We start from the raw sequence: 17,497 nt of genomic DNA, 5'->3' as shown, positions 1-17,497 counted from the left end.
TAGGTAACTATCTCCTTTTCTCTTGCTGCTTTTAAGATTCTCTCCTTATCTTTAATCTTAGGTAACTTAATTATGATGTGCCTTGGTGTGTGCTTCCTTAGGTCCAACTTCTTTGGGACTCTCTCAGCTTCCTGGACTTCCTGGAAGTCTATTTCCTTTGCCAGATTGGGGAAATTCTCCTTCCTTATGTTTTCCAATAAGTGTTCAATTTCTTGCTCTTCCTCTTCTCCTTCTCGCACCCCTATGCTTCAGATGTTGGAACATTTAAACTTGTCCTAGAGGTTCCTAAGCCTCTTGTCATGAATTCTTATTTTTCATTCTGTTCTAGTTGAATGTTTATTTCTTCCTTCTGCTCCAAATCATTGATTTGAGTCTCAGTTTCCTTCCTGTCACTGTTGGTTCCCTGTATATTTTTCCTTATTTCACTTTGCATAGCCTTTACTTTTTCCTCTATTTTGTGACTACATTCCACCATTTCTGTGAGCATCCTGATTCTGATAGGTTGACTATCTCTTTGTCACTTAGTCCTTTTTTTGGAGTTTTTACCATTAGGGCCATATTTTTTTTGTCTTGACACAGCTGTTACTTTGTAAGGGGTGGAGCTGTAGATATTTGCCAGGGCGGGGCAACCCACTCTGCTGTGTTTTGATACTGTATGTGGGGGACGGATCCGAGAGGGAATAATGCTGCTTGCTCGGCTCTCGCCCCGCTTTCAGTCACTTCCTCCGCTACCCACAAGCAAGTTGGGCCCTTCTGGTGCTGATTCCCTGGCTGGTGGTCTTGTGTACATTCTAGGACCATGAGGGTCTGTCTGACAAACTCTCCTGTAAGGCTGAGATTTTTCTCCCACTACTGCAACCCCCACAGATTTTTACAGCCAGAAGTTTTGAGGATTTATTTCACTGTGCTGGAACCCTGGGTTGTGTTGTCTGTCTCACTCCCCAGTTGTTCCTCCTGGCTTATTCACACATGAGTGTGGGACCGCCAAGTGTGCTACCTGCTTCCTGACCTGGCCAGGTCTGTTGCCTTGCTGCACAACCTCTCCCCACTGGCTGCCTGTCTTTGCCCCTCCTACTGGTCTGGATGAATGTTTCTTCTTTAACTCCTTGGTTGTCAGCATTCCATACAGTTTGGCTTTCTGGCTGTTGTGGTTGTTTTTGTTTTTAAATTGTTGGTCCTTCTGTCCGTTGTATGAGGAAGCAAACTATATCTACCTATGCCTCCATTTTGGGTGGATTTTTTGGCTGGATGTCTATTTATTTTTAGAGAAAGGGGAAAGGAGGGAGAGAGAGAGGGAGAGAGAGAGAAACATCGTTGCCTCTCATGCGCCCCTAAGTGGGGCCCTGGCCCACAACCCAGGCATGTGCCCTGACACATGCCTGGAATTGAACTGGCGACCCTTTGGTTTTCAGGCCAGCACTCAATCTACTGAGCCATACCAGCCAGGGCTGTTAGTACCATTTTACAAATGAGGAAATGAAGCATCAGCAAGGCTAGTAGGTGGTTATGTGGGATTTGACACAGGACTGTCTGATTTTAGAATTCTTTCTTTCCAATGTGCTGCATTGCCTTTTGTGAGAGAGAATGCTTGTCTTCAAGCACCTTACCTCCTTTGAAGACTTCTGTATGATAGAAATAGAAGGTTGGGGGAGAGGAGTTCTGACAAAAACATCACATTATGGCTGAATTTATATAGGAAAGTAATAGGAATGCCATTCTGACAATAGGAGGGGAGATTAAATTCCGATTAAAGATGGGAGGCACTAGCTTGTAGCAAACTGGGAAACTACTCATGAATTTGCCCCATAGGTGTTTTATTTGGGCAGCATGGTGAATTTAATTTTTTCACTTTGGAATTTTGAGCAGGACACACTCTCCAGTTCATCTCAGGCCCTACCATTCCCAATTCCCAGTGTGGTTTCAGACCCCTAAAAGGCATTTGAAGTTTACTACCCCTCTTAGCAGAATGAAAGCCAGTCAAAGTGCAATAACACAAATGTCCAATATCTGTGAAAACATGTTTGGACTCACTAATACACACAAGGCATACCAACCAAAGCATTGATGAGATATAAATTTCCAGCCTAATACATTTCTAAAAAGTGATAATATGCAGTGTTAATAAGTGAGTGGGGAGCTGGCACTTTTCTTGCTGGAGAGCAACTTGGTAAATTGTAACAAGAATCTTTGATCTTGTAATTATACGTTTAGGGATCTATTTTAAGGGAATAATCTAACAATGGCACAAGGATAGTCAATGCAGCATTTGTTTTTAACATGAAGAATTAGAAACCATGAAACATCAGCAACTGAAAGTAGTTTTTAAGAAGTTTGCTTTTCAAAACATTTAATGTCAAGTAAAACATATCATGATATAACAGTAACATATAATCAATGTATAGTGCATTATAATCCTAATTAAAAATATATTGTATTTGTTTATTCTTAGAGATGGGAGAGGGACAAGAGAGGCAGGGAAACATCGATGTGCTAGAGAAACATCAATCAGTTGTGTCTCAAAGGTGCTCCCAACTAGGACTGAACCCGCAACCCAGGCATGTGCCCTGACTGGGAATTGAACCAGCGACCTTTTGGTTCGCAGGATGACATGGCCCGACTCAGTGAGCCACACCAATCAGGGCTATAATCCTATTTTTTTTTAAAAAATGAATGAATGTTTACACAGAACAGTGAGTGGTTAGAAATGGGTCAAAAGGATCATCTCTGGGCCCATTGGATAATTGATATCATTCTCTCTCTACCTTTATGAAATTTCCAAATTGTGTATAGTGAGCATGTGTTAGTTTTCTGATAAAAAGAAGCCCTGCATACGTTATAAAGGGAAGAGAGAATATTGTAGTCATCCAGGTCTGAGAGGTGATAGGGACTTGAACCAGGATGGTAGCAGAGTAAATTGATGCAAGAGACATTGAAGGAAACTAATTAGACTTGATGACTGTATGTGGGTCATGAAAGGTGGGGAGAAAGTAAAATAAAAATTCAGGATTTCAAGCCTGGTGATGAAATGAATGATGTAACACTGACAGCAAAATCAGATCAATTATCTTTCTCAGAAAAGGGAAAATTTTTTTTTTCAATTTGCTGTCTAGAGGATAATACGTTGTCACTGTGAGTCAGAAAATGCTATAATTTGGTGAGGCGGATACACTAAGAAGATGGACCACAAAAAGCATTTCATTTTTTGTTTGTGATGGTTGCAGACCATTAAATAAAATCGGTGTTTAAAACTAAAAGTGTAATAGCCATGGCTAGTGTGGCTCAGTGGATTGAGCGTGGTAGGTCTGCAAACTAAAGGGTCGCCGGTTCAATTCCCAGTCGGGGCACATGCCTGTGTTGCAGGCCAGGTCCCCACTTGGGGGCGCATGAGAGGCAACCATACATTGATGTTTCTCTCCCTCTCTTTCTCCCTCCCTTCCCCTCTGTCAAAAAATAAAGAAATGAAATCTTTTAAAAAATACTGAAAGTATAATAAAAGTGCTAGAGTGGGGATAGGGTAATAGAACAAATTTTCATGTTTCCTTTTTAACCAAATGAACAATCTTCTTTCTCTACGTGGCAGCAATCCTCTTAATTCTAGAATCATCAAATTACAGAATGAATGTGGCCCTAGAGTCATGTAATGAGATGGAGATTTACATCGTTAATTACATTTCTTTAATTATAAATTTTCAAAACTCTAGATTCTAGTCCTGCCTCCTCATTTGAGAGATGGGGACATTGGGGCTTACAAAGAAATTTCTGAAGGACTAGTACATAGAGAAATAATTGTAGAACCTGAATGAGAAGCCATTATAGCCTGTTATTGACTCATAATACAAAGAAATAAATCCATGTCCTTTTTAAACACCAATAGTGTTTCTTTAAAAGCTTATTTAGGTGTGGCCACAAATAAATTGATTCTTCTACATAGTTTTTCTTAAGGTTTCTAGTGTTTTGAAGTGTTTTGTTCATCACTGTAGTAACATTTTGGCCAACAGCATTTGTCCCTGTTCTTTTGCTGTTTGCCTTTTCTCTGTGAGTAATTGGGCTCCTGGCCATATTGGGCGAGGGGGGCACACAGGGGATTGCTTCTCCTTTGTATCTGTGTTTATTTTTCATCCACAAAAATTTATTTATTCTTTTACTGCTTCTTGGAAACCAAATATATTTTTAGAACTGTGCCAGTTTTGCATTCCTAGTTGGAAAGCAGCTTTATAACTTGGAGTTGACTTCAAATATTGCTGATTTTTTTAAAGTTCAGTATATCTCTTTAAAAACTAAGAACGCTATCCTATATGGTCAAAATAGCATGATCACACTTTAAGAATTATTCATTTCTTAGTATCGTCTAATACTTAGTCCATATTTAAATTTTTCCCAACTGTCCCAATTGTCAAGAGACAGATACTGTCCAGTTGTTCCACCATTAGTGAGACTAAGATTGACCCCTCCTGCCATCTACACTTATCTCCTCCTTGCCACCTGATGATAATTTGTGTGGTGTTACGTTAGTGCCCTGTCAACTCTTCAGTTAATGTTTTTATGCCAGTTGAATCCGTAATTTCATTAGGGGTTGTGTAATGATGATCTTTCTCATCTATAATTTAATCTACATTTATAAGCTGGCACTTTTCTATAAAGTACTGCTTCCAGTCATCAACTGGACTCTTTGTTTCTGAAATTCAGTTTTGGCTAGAAAGGCAAGAAACGTGTTTTATTCTTTCCCTCAATTTTTAAAGTGAAGGGTTAGATTATTAGCCATATCCAATGGTACCATATTAGCCCCCTCCACACCACATTGAACAGTTCTTTTTGAAGCTGCAATGATTTTAAGGCATGGGCACCTTCAATTTATATTGTACAACTTCCTATTGTGAATGTTGATCTGAAGAAGACTGGGGCATATAATCAGTTGACTTGTATACAGAAGGCCAGTGTTTTGCGTGGTGCTTACGTCCATGAAACACACTTCACTTCTAGGAAAATTCACTGTGGGAAATAACCAAATCTTGAAAGTACTCTTCAATTGAGAATTGATATTCCATTATACCATGAAATTTGTTTATTTCTTTAAAATATAAAAGCCTGTATAACACTATTTTTCTAGGATTGGATTACTGGCACCTGAATCAGTTGTGTTAGACTCCTAACCACTGATTTTCTTCATCTATGATATTTTTCATCTTTGGCCACTATTCTATTGTTGATTACCTTGTTTAAAAAACCAGAAGTGTGAGAATTGAATTGCGAACTGGTAATTTTGTGGATTTATTTTTTTCTACACGTAATTTTAAAATTAGACTGACATACAATTTACAAAACTGAAGAATAGGTCAGAGCCTTTCCGTTTGTTCCTTTTACCTCATATGTCCATAGTCATAGAAGCAGTGTTCAGGGAAAGGCCATAATGCTGATGATGGGTGAAAATGAGAGTAATTCAAGTTTCAAAAGTGAAACAAGGCAATCGAAGAAATGAATATCCTCAGAAGCCTTTTCTGCTGCAGGGTTCACCTCATTGAAACAGCTAAGCACTGGGTCTCATGACCAGAAACCAATGAAAGTATAATGTTTAGGGTGCATTTTTAAAAATGAAAACATTTTCTTTTAAACGAATACATATTTATTATAGAGGAATTAGAAATACAGATAATCAAAAGAGAAAAATAAAGTCACTCTTAATCCTACCACTCAGGTATAATCATATTAAATGCTATGTGAACAACATAGAGAAATGAAAATACTGCCCTGGCTGGTGTGGCTCAGTGGATTATGTGCTGGCCTGCGAATCACAAGGTTGCCGGTTTGATTCCCAGTCAGGGCACGTGCCTGGGTTGTGGGCCAGATCTCCACTTGGGGGCGTGTGAGAAGCAACCACACACTGATGTTTCTCTCTCTCTCTTTCTCCCTCTCTTCCCCTCTGTCTAAAAATGGATACATAAAATCTTTAAAAAAAATGAAAATATTTTTATTGGTAAATGGAATAACAGCAATACCAACAATAATAATAATAGTTCATGCTTACTGAACTTTTACTATGTATCAAACACTTTTTGAGGCACTTTACTCATTAACTGGTCCCCATCTGCAAGTAGGTATTTTTCCATTATACAGATGAAGAAAATGAGGCACCAGGGGATTACATATAATATTGTTAGTACATAGCAGTGGTAGGATCCAAACTTAACCGACATTATCAGAGCTGGGATCTGCATCCAGGCATCCTGATTCTTTTTTTTTTTTCCCAACTTTTAGTCTAAAAATAAATAAATAATAAAGTCTCTGGTTATTAATCTTCATTCTGTGTATGTGTTAGATAAGGAACTAGACATATTTTCCTTTTCTCTTGATTAAAGTCACTAGTAAAATGAGGATGTTTAGGATTCAAGGTGGAATAATCTGCCCGTTTACCTCCCCCTCACTCTATGTGTGAGGCCTGAGCACCGGCTGTTGTGGGGGAGCTCCGCCCGTAGGGCCCCCCCGCCAACCACCCCCCCACCCCTGGCTGCCACAGATGAGAATAAGTCTACCAAGACATGATCTGCTTGGGGAGGAAAGGTGGCCGATCTCTCAAAGGAGAAGGGCCCAGGCACCCTGATTCTTTACTCCACACTTTTAACCAATCACATAAAATGTTTTAATAAAGTGCTCATGTTTCACTTCATTTAGATTTAACAGGTGGGAAACAAATAGGTGAAACTATAAGAATTTGTGAACTTCGGACAACTTATAAAGTAATTTTTAATAATTATTGAAAAGAGTAATTTTGCGATTTTGTTCTCCCCCATTCTCTCCCTATTTTAAAAGTTGTCCAGTATCTACACCGTCAGTGCAGAAGGCCATTATATATTATATTATATTATGTCCCTATAGCCCTCATCTGTGTGGATATGTATTTGATGGCTACTGGCTGTCTTTATGTCACTCCAGTCATTTTGGTTGTTTGAAGCTCTAAAAGTTTTCTCAGGAAGTTTTTATGGGACCAACATTTCCTAAAATGTTTACACATTGGTGGAGTTTGCTCAATTAATAATTGGAAATCATTTTAGCTAGATATAAAATCTGTGGTTCACACATTCTTGACTTGGGTATCTGAAATGTGTCCTCCATTTTCTTCTGGCACAAAATGTTGCCAAAGTCTACTGGCAACATAATTTTCATTCTGTATTAAAACACTTGGTATTTTTTGCCTGCTTGTCAAAAGATTTTTTTCCCACCCTGACCGGTGTGGCTCAGTTGGTTGGGCATCATCCCACAAAATGAGAGGTCACTGGTTTGATCTCTCATTTCAGGGCATATTGCCTGGGTTGCAGGTTCTGTCTCTGGTCGGGGCACCTACGAGAGGTGACCAATTGATGTATCTCTCTCACATTGATGTTTCTCTCCTTCTCTTTCTCCCTTCCTTTCCCTTTCTCTAAAAACAAATAAGATCTTTTTAAAAAAGATTTTTTTCAAAGTCCAACAATTTTACCAGAATATGTCTTAATGTTGTTGGTCATCCTGGATTAATTTTCCAAGGTATATGTTGTGCCCTTTCAGTATGTAGTTTCAGAGTTTTAAAAAAATGTTCAGTAAAATTTTCTTCACTTACAGATTTTAGTTATTCTGTTCTCTGGTTTTCTTTTTCTAGATATTTGTCTCATCCTCTTGAATAATTTTTATCACCTTCATTTCTTTTTGATTAAAAAAGTCCTCCTTTTCATCTTCTGTTTCTTTTAAGGTATTATCTTCTGTGTTTATTTGCTGTCACAGCAACTCAACTCTGCTATTGTAGCATGAAATCAGCCATAGACCATACAGAAACAAGTGGCTGTGTGGCTGTGTTCCAATAACACTTTATTAACAAAAACAAGTGGCCTATGGGCTTTGGCCCTTAGAACATGGTTTGCCAGACCTTGGTTTAGTCTAACAACTTTCTTGTGCAGATGAGCTCCGGTTTTACCCTTTTCCTTGATTTGTAAGTAGAGATGGCAAGGACCAGGGTGTTGGCTTTTACTATAAGAGACACACTTAAATTGAGTTCAATGTGAACTTAACTTATGCGTGATTCCCTGTTCTAGCAAACTGTGTTACATGAGACTGTTAGAGACTGTTAATACAGGGTATTTCAAAAGTTTTCACTGCACTAAGATTTTGGGGACATTTCATACTGCCATTTACTAAGATGCTGGCTGACCTTTTGAACCTATTATATCTCTGGAGTAATGGTCAAATTTGAATGGTAAGGAATTAAAGGTAAAAATAATTGAAGTAACAAAAGTATGCCAGTCTTTTAATCTTTTTCAGAAGTCTTTGTTTTTAATTTTGGAGATGTCCAAATGTGTATATGTTTTACAATAGCCATTCAATGTCACATAACAATCCCATGCCTTTTCCCTCTTTAAAGTTAATTCCTGATTGTTTTGTTTAATTAGTTGTTCAAATAGATGAAGATTCTTAGGTTAAAAAAACATAACAGGCTCATGGTTCCGTGCACACAAAGCTAAAAATAACCATTGGCTCTGAGTACTCAGGGAAAGAACATGGTTTAGAAAAGTCATCGTGTATGTGTTTTTTCCTTTTTTCTCAGCACTGGAAGAAGTATGACATCTATGAGAAGCAAACCAAAGAAGAAACTGACTCTGTAGTGCTGATAGAAAACCTGAAGAGAACCTCCCAGTGACGGGGATAATTTATTTTAACCCTCATCATGACTTTGTGAAGACTCATCCTGTTCTCCATTTGTTATCTGGGAGCTTGTTAAATGGAAACCAAAACTACTGGACTATTTAAAAACAGGCAGCTCCTAAGAGCCACAGGTTTTAATGTTGTTGTGCACCAAAAAACTAAAAATAATTGGCCCTTTGGAGAAGAGAGTGGAATTATTCTCGTTGAATTATAAAAGCAGGCATCTTTTGTGAAGGTTACAAACTTAGGGGACAAAGCAAAAAGTGATGATGACAATAGAGTCAATCTTATCAAGAGTTGTGATAGCTGCCTGAGAGATGGATCTATGCCTGCTTTGTATCATTTGTGTCAAACAATACCAACCAATTTTATTTGTGGGGGGACTCATTTTTGGGTGCAACTCTTAATGCCAAACTTAAGTCACAGAGAAGATCTATCAAACAGAATTGAAAAAAATCTGTTATCTGTTGTTTGGGATCCCAGTAAATAATGTTTGTGGCTATTAAAACATAAGAGGCTAGAATCATCATCCCTTTGGCAACATTTTCCTCTGCCTTGAAAGGCCCAGACATCAGCGTTGGTTGGCCACGATGATGACACCTACAGGCAAAGCAGAGGCAGCCTCTGTTGCTGGGACCTTTCAAAGCCATTGCAGTCTTTTAAGGGCAGCAGAGACAGAATGACTTATTGAGTATTAGAGTTTGAACCATTGCATTCTGTAATGATATATTGTTTTTTTTTTTCCTTCACCATCTCTACTCAAATCAAGTATTTACTATGTGTCCAGACTGTGCTAGGCCCCCAGGGGTGAGGCATCTCCCTCAAAAGGTAGACAATCTGGTTGGAACTCCTCAGTTCTTAACCACTTTCTTTTTCTCCACCAGTCATTTTCCAGACCTTTCAATTCCCCTGATCTGATCTTTCAACTTCCCACATCTGATTTCCCCTTCGCCTTTTCCCTCATTGTAGTCTTTCACCTTTCAATAGATATTAGAATATAAATCTGCTCAGAACACCTAGAGGAGCAGGGAGTGATTTGCGGCTCAGGTAAATTGTCAGTAGACTGAGAGACAGTGACTAGTTTTTGCGTATTTTGTAACTTCTATGTGTCTGCATTCATTTGAAGGTTTTCAGCATTTACTGTTTGTCTACATATTTTCTAAACAGAAAGGAGATATTATCTTCACTTAGAATGTTGCTATTCGCTTGGTAAAAAGGAATCGTTTTATTTTCCTCTTTTTCCTTACTGTCACAAATAGTTCATAGTAGGTTTTATGGCTTATATAGATAGCCAGCATCCAAGGCTCCAACGTTCGTATGCAGTTTTTGCATATGTTAGGGTTCCATTCTCACTCATCTCCACAACATATGTATTCCCTCTACTCCTACTTACTCCAAATTTAAAGTAGTGTGGAAATGCTAGTGCCTTTCCCCAACCCCGGTGTTTCTCTCCTTACAACACAGACTCAGATTACAGGTAGGAACTTGACAAATTTGTATCACCAGTTTTTCAAACATTCACCCATTTGTATTAGTCAAATGACACTGCTTGTAATTCCTGCTGTTAGAGGAAGGGAGATCAGAGATCTCTGCTCTTCGCAGGTTTGGGGGAAAGTGGCAACCTGCTTGCACCGCAGAGGAGGAGCACAGTGTCCCTGGCTTTTCGGAGAAAATTGGCGTCCAGAGCAAGAGTAGATGCCCAGGTGTTGCCTCCCTGTGCTTTTATTTTTGAGATCAGATTGAGGCTGGGAGACAGGCATGAATATTCCACTTTGTTCTACTGTTCTGTAGAAAACATATTTACTTTTCCTTTGTAAGAACGAGATTCCTTCCTAGCCAGGTCTTTTATAATTGTGGGAAGCAAAACACTGAAATACCTCACCCAAAGCCATTTTTCCTGTTACCCTATTTACATAGCATTGGTGGGGGTGCTTTGATATTCTTATTACCCAAGCATGGGATGCTGACTCTCAAGCATCCTGGGAGTGTAGAAATTGTATTTTGTTTCCATTCTCGTTTAGCAGTAAAATAGTTGAGGGAAAAGGGGGCAGTGAGTTATGGGAGCAGCTAGCTATGGCTGTTTTATAATTGTTGAAAAGTGATCCCCAGGTCTTGGGAGCTCTTGGGGACTTTAATACTGGGTAGAGTGAAAGTAGGTTTACAGTTGTTCATATGGAAAATAATACAATAATTAATAAATAATAGTACAAGAATAAACTGTTTCACATACTCACAACTGCTAACCTACTTTTCCCCCCACCCAATTCTCATCACCTGTAGGAAAGTCGTACATTCATTTGCTATTTTATGTCTAACCTATACAGATTGTTTTCTCCATATACTTAAGTAAACCTACTGTAAGAATGTTCATTCTTATTCTTGCATTGAGATAAGTGTTTTCTTCATCTGGGCACTAAAGGGATATGTGAAACGATGTTAACATTTTTGGTAATAACTTCAACTAGGGATCATTGTGTTTAACTGCTTATAGGAAAGTCTGAATAAAATAAATATTGTCTTTTTATATGTCACCCAAATGTTTTCCTTTGGCATTATTTTGGGGAAAGTATTGTGAGGAGTGGGCAGCATAAAAAATTGGAGTTAAAAGAATAAATGTGAAAAATTCCAAGATAGCTGTTTTATCTAATAATCATTTATCATAAGCTTCCCTGCTGTTCTCTGTATGGCTGTGTTTTCTGATAAGGCTGTGCACTAAGAAATCTAAGTATTTGATAAATTGTAGATATGTTAATAAGGGAAATGGAAAACTGGTGCTTTCTAATATTAAGTTTAAAATAGAGTACAATACACTTTAAGGAAGCTGTCATGATATACACGAAGGGGGACCCCCTAGTTATAAATTAATCACATTACCAGGTTAGATTTGAGTCTAACAAAATCAGTTCTCAATAGCTGTCCTCTTAAGAGAAGGTGATATAGTTTCATATTTTCTGTAATGACAGCAAAATGGTTTGAATACCACAGAGGGTTTTTCTCATTTGGGTTGAACCAGACCACATGTTATTGGCTGAGTCTTCACAGGGTCCACACCCCAGGATGTGTGCAGGGGGTTCTGATCTTGATTAGGTTAGTCCTGTTAACTATCTCAAATGATCCAAGAAGATTCTGGAAATCTACTTCCAGGTAAGCATAGTTTTGTTTTTTAACAGGAAACTTAATTCTTGATATATCAAAACACTATTATGACAGAAAACATGTAACTGAAGGCCCTTGGGCTTGTATGTCTGTATGACGTCTATGGAAAACAAATTCCTGTAGCCACATACATAGTTACCTTATCTCAGGGGGAAAGGAACCAGCATGATCTAAGCACATTGATTTCCAGAATCTCTTTCCGTTTAAACTGCAATGATTAGATCAAGCAAAAACATTGTTTGAATAAATACTGTTGCTAAATCTTGGCATGCTTTTACTTCAGGGAAGGAGTTTTACTGACATTTGGACGTGCTAGCTATTTTTGATAACCCCCAATATGACTTTTTTCTGAAGGTTCTTTGCCCTCTTTCCTAATGGCCGTGCTTTGAGTTTATCAGCAATAGCAATGGGAATATATTTCACTTCTAGTTTTCAACATTGATTATATAGACAATTATATGAAAAGAGAAGATTAATAGTTATTGAGTGACTACTGTGTGCCATTACATGTGTTATTTCACTAAATCCTCGTGTGAGTACCAGGAGATAAGTTGCATTATTATCCTCATTTTGTAGGTGAAAAAGCTCACATAAGATGATTGGTCTATGTGTGCAAGATCACACAGCTAATAATTGAATGAGACACAATCAGAAAACAAGTCACCCCAACTTTAGAGCTTATATACTACAGCCAGTGATGTATTTGTCCTAAAGAGGCAACTACCTAGAGAAGAAACATTTCACATTATTGCTTATCAACTGGAAGACCGAGATTTAAATTACTTAATTGCAAAGTGAGCTTTTTACAATGTCTTAAGATTCATTTGTGCATTCATTCATCTACGTGCCAGGCAATGTGCTAGGTACTAGGAATTTAGAAGTCAGTGAGATTCAGCTTGGTATCAGGTGGTTAGTCAGGAGGAGGCTACTTTGTTCAGGTGAAAGAAATCTAGATTAGAATTTAGGAGTTCCAAATGACCTTGACCAGGTATTTCTTCCTGTCTGCATCTGCTTTTCCATCTATGAAATGCAGATAGATGTTAGACTTAGTGATTTCTTATCCTATCTAAGGCTCATAACAGAGGCCCTCAGTTGTGGAGCTCATTTAGAAGTGACGATCATGGACAGGTCCCTTCCTCTCTTGGGACATCTATAAAATGAGGAGGTTGGACTAGATCAGCTCCATTCTGACATCCAAACAAACTAAGATGATATTTACAGTCATCTACTCTTGATACAGGAAGGAGCTATGACTAGTAACTGCCAAAGATAACCAGAGTAGGTCCTTTGATAAAAGGAATTGATACATTGAATGAATGCTGTGGTCCGTCCAAATCAGAATTTCCACAAGGGCCCAGCCATGGTTGTGCCTAACAAATATTTTTTTAGCAAGCTTTGCAAACCTTAGGTCATTTTGCCTAGAAACACAAAAATGGACTTTCTAATATATAGATTGCTTATATAATGACTACATTTGATAAATTACCTAAAATATGGTTCATTTGATTTCAATGCTTGCAAATTTGGTCATTGAATTTAATGTCTTGGTTTTTACTTGATCAGAATAAAACATGTACATAATTGTTTTAATTATTTTATTTTTTAATTTTTTTAAAGATTTTATTTATTTATTTTTAGAGAGAGGGGAAGGGAGAGAGAAATGGAGGGAAACATTAATGTGTGGTTGCCCGCTGCACGCCCCCGACTGGGGACCTGGCCCGCAACCCAGGCATGTGCCCTGACTGGGAATGGAACTGGCAACCTTTTGCTTCGCAGTCCGGCACTCAGTCCACTGAGCCATGCCAGCCAGGGTAATTTTTTTTTATTTTAATTTTAATTATATTTAATTGTTGTTCAAGTACAGTTGTCTCCATTCCCCCCTACCATCATTCTCCCCCACCCCAGCCATCCCCACTACCTACCCTTGATCCTACCCGTCTTTGGTTTTGTCCATGTGTCCTTTGAAACATGTACATAATTTAAAAAGTACCACACGGCTTATAAAATCAGCAGTTCCCTGCCCCTCCCTCCTTAGGCCTGATCCCTGTTCTCAAAAAACATGCCCATACTCTAATCCCTTGGACCTGTGAAAATGTCACTTTACATGGCAAAAGGGACTTTGCAAGCGTGATTAATATTACAGACCCTTTTTTCCAGAAAGGTTTTATTTATTTTTAGGGAGAGGGGAAGAGAGGGATAAAGAGAGGGAAAGAAACATTGATGTGAGAAACTTCGATTGACTGTATTCTCGTATGCATCTGAACCTGCAAACCATGTGACCTGACTGAGAATTGAACCTGCAAACTTTTACTTGGTGGGACAATGCTCAACCAGTTGAGCCACACCAATCAGGGCTACATTACAGACCTTAAAATGGAGAGGTTATGAATTATCTGGGTGGGCCCAATCAAATCACTTGAGCTCATAATATCAGAGTAATTTCTCTGGCTGCAGGCAGAAGAGGAGAGATTCCAAGTTCAGAAAGGGCCTAAAGTGCATTGCTGGCTTGAGGATGGATGAGACAATGTAGAAAGTGTTAGAAGGAACCAGATCCTGCCAGCAACAAAATTGAACCTAGAAGCAGAATCTGTCTAATACAGGAGCCCAAGTATGCCAAACCCATAATTTTGGCCTCTTGAGACCCTAAGCAGAAAATTCAGTCATGCTGTGCTGGATTTTGGGTTTTTTTAGAGGATCTCTTTAAAAAATTATGTTTTGTTGATTATCCTATTATAGTTGTCTCAATTTTTCCTTGTTTGCCTCCCTCCACCCAGCACCCCCAGCCTTCAGGCAATCCCCTCACCATTGTTCGTGTCCATGGGTCATACGTATAAGTTCTTTGGCTTCTGCATTTCCTATACTGTACTTTCCATCCCCATGGCTATTCTGTAACTACCTATATGTACTTCATAATCCCCTCAGCTCTTCACCCAATATCCCCCACACCCACCTCCCATCTGGCAACCATCAAAATGCTCTCCATACCCATGATTCTGTTTCTGTTCCTCTTATTTGCTTAGTTTGTTTTTTAGATTCAATTGTTGATAGATATGTATTTATTGCTATTTATTGTTCATAGTTTTGATCTTTTTTATTTTTAAAAAAGATTTTACTTATTTATTTTTAGAGAGGGGAAGGGAGGGAGAAAGAAAGAGAGGGAGAGAAACATCAATGTGTGGTTGCCTCTCGAGTGCCCCCCACGGGAGACCTGGCCTGCAACCCAGGAATGTGCCCTGACTGGGAATTGAACTGGTGACCTTTTGGTTCACAGGCTGGCACTCAATCCACTGAGTCACACCACTCAGGGCTGATCTTTTTTTAAAACTGAGTCCCTTGAACACTTCATATGTCAATGGTTTGCTGATGATGAACTCCTTTAGTTTTTTTTTAGGGTTTTTTTTTTTTTTTTTTTTTTTTTTTTTTTTTGTCTGGGAAGATCTTTATCTGCTCTTTGATTCTAGATAATAGCTTTCCTGGGTAAAGCAATCCTAGCTGCTTTCCATGATTCTGAATATTTCTTGCCAATTCCTTCTAGCCTGCAAAGTTTTTTTCAAGAAATCAGCTGAAAGTCTTATGGGAATTCCCCTATAGGTAACTAACTTCTCTCTTGCTGCTTTTAAGATGATCTCTTTATCCTTATTTTTATTTTTTTAAATTATTTTATTTTTGTTCCATTACACTTGTCTGCTTTATCTTTAACCTTTGGCATTTTAATTATGGTGTGTCTTGGAGTGGGCCTCTTTGCACCCCTCTTGTCTGTGACTCTCCATGCTTCCTGGACTTTCATGTCTATTTCCTTCATCAAATTAGGGAAGTTTTCATTCATTGTTTTTTCAAACAGATTTCCAATTTCTTGCTCTTTCTCTTCTTCTGGCACCCCTATGATGTGAATGTTGGACCTCTGGAAGTTGCCCCAGAGGCTGCTTACTTATCCTTGTTTTTTTTTATTCTTTTTTCTTCTTGTTGTTCTGATTCATTGTTTTCTGGGGGGGGGGGTGTTTGTTTTGTTTTTGTTTTGTTGTTTTGTTGTTGTTTTTTGCTTTCTTATGTTCCAAATCATTGATTTCATTCTTGGCTTCATCCACTCTACTGTTATTTCCCTGTAAATTGTTCTTTATTTTAATTAGTGTGTCCTTAATTTCTGACTACATCTTTTTTATGCTGCTGAGGTCCTCACTAAGTTTCTTGAGCATCCTTATAACCAATGTTTTGAACTCTGCATCTGATAGATTGCTTATCTCCATTTTGTTCAGCTCTTTCTCTGGAGTTTTGATGTGTTCTTTCTTATGGGTCATGTTTCTTTGTCTCCTCATTTTGGCTGCCTCCATGTGTTTGTTGCTATGTATTAGGTAGAGCTGCTATGACTCCGTGTCTTGGTACAGTAGCCTAATGTAGTAGGTGTCCTATGTAGGGTCCAGTGGCATAGCCTCCCCTATCACCCAAGCCAGGTACTGAAGGTGCGCCCTCTGTGTGGACTGAGTACACCCTCCTCTTGTAGTTGAGACTTGATTGCTGTTGGCAGATCAATGGCAGGGATTACCTAGGCTGGAAAGCTGCAAGGACTGCCTGTATGACCTCTGACTACCAACCTCCACCCTCTGTGGAGGACCTATACAGGGACAGGGTAGTAGTGCACCAACCTGGTCTGCATCTGTCCACTGGGTGTGCTGGCCCTGAGGTTTCCCATGTGGTGCAGGCTAAGGTAAGTCCCCACCTGTGTTTTGCACGGGGCCACCCTCCATGAGCTATAAACAACCTGAGATGGCCACTACTTGTGCTGAGCTTGGAGATTCCCAGGCAAGGCCAAGCTCTGAATCTAGGCTGGTTGTTGCTACTGCCAGGCCTAGGGCCACTTAGAAATAGGTATAGGGACTTGGGCTCGCTGAGGCTACCTGTTGCTGGTTTGATAAAATTTAGGAAGCTGTGAAGCATGAGGCAAGACCAGCCATTCATATGGAAAAGCAGCTTGGATGAGCACATAATTTGGATGAGCACATAAGCACAGAGTCTCTGGGGATTTCCAGGGTGGGGCACACAGGCAGTTGATGAAGTCTCAGATATGGTACCTGCCTGCTGGCTCTGTTTCTCTGTGGGGGTTCAGAAAAGGCACAGTGGCCTCTGCCCACTTCTCTGTCTTGGAGAAAGCTGTCCCCCAGCTCTCTCCTAATGCCGGACACTTCAGCTTCTCCCTGTATGGCACTGGTGACTTTCAAGCTGCTACCCCAGTGCTGGAGCTCAGAGGGAGTAAGTCTAAGCTGTGAGTGGGTTCTTTAGGAAGAAGTGCTTGGGACCCCATCAGTTTATTCCATCAACTTAATCCCTGCTGGTTTATGGGGACTTACCTTTCTGGCACTGGAAGCCTGGGCTAGGAGGCCTGGTGTGGGGCTGGGATGTTTTTCTCCCAAGGTATCCATCCCAAAATTTTATCCACCATACGTGGATGTGGGACCAGCCCATTCCCACATCTCTGCCCCTCCTACCAGTCTGGATGGTTGTGGTTTCTTTAATTCCATAGTTGTCACACTCCCATGCAACTCGATTTCTGATGGTTCTCAGTGATGGTTGTTCTACGGTTTAGTTGTAATTTTGATGTGGTTGTGTGTGGAGGTGAGCCATATTTACCTATGCCTCCATCTTGACCAGAAATCTCTTTTTTTAATTGAAATTTTTATTGGCC

General features: G+C 39.3%; 1 protein-coding gene across 1 annotated transcript in view; it reads left to right on the top strand.

The window, feature by feature from the left end:
• IL13RA1 (interleukin 13 receptor subunit alpha 1) overlaps positions 1-11,195 on the top strand; it is a 57,362-nt gene extending 46,167 nt beyond the window's left edge. The window contains exon 11 of the mRNA XM_024559109.4: positions 8,567-11,195. Coding sequence (XP_024414877.1) covers positions 8,567-8,659 — 93 coding nt within the window. The 3' untranslated portion in view covers positions 8,660-11,195. The remainder of the gene's footprint in view (positions 1-8,566) is intronic.
• Positions 11,196-17,497: the final 6,302 nt, after the last annotated feature.

Source organism: Desmodus rotundus, chromosome X (assembly GCF_022682495.2).
Source record: "Desmodus rotundus isolate HL8 chromosome X, HLdesRot8A.1, whole genome shotgun sequence".
Taxonomy (NCBI): Eukaryota; Metazoa; Chordata; class Mammalia; order Chiroptera; family Phyllostomidae; genus Desmodus; species Desmodus rotundus.
The sequence above is the reverse complement of the archived record's forward strand: the minus strand, read 5'-3'. Positions and strand labels throughout refer to the sequence as shown.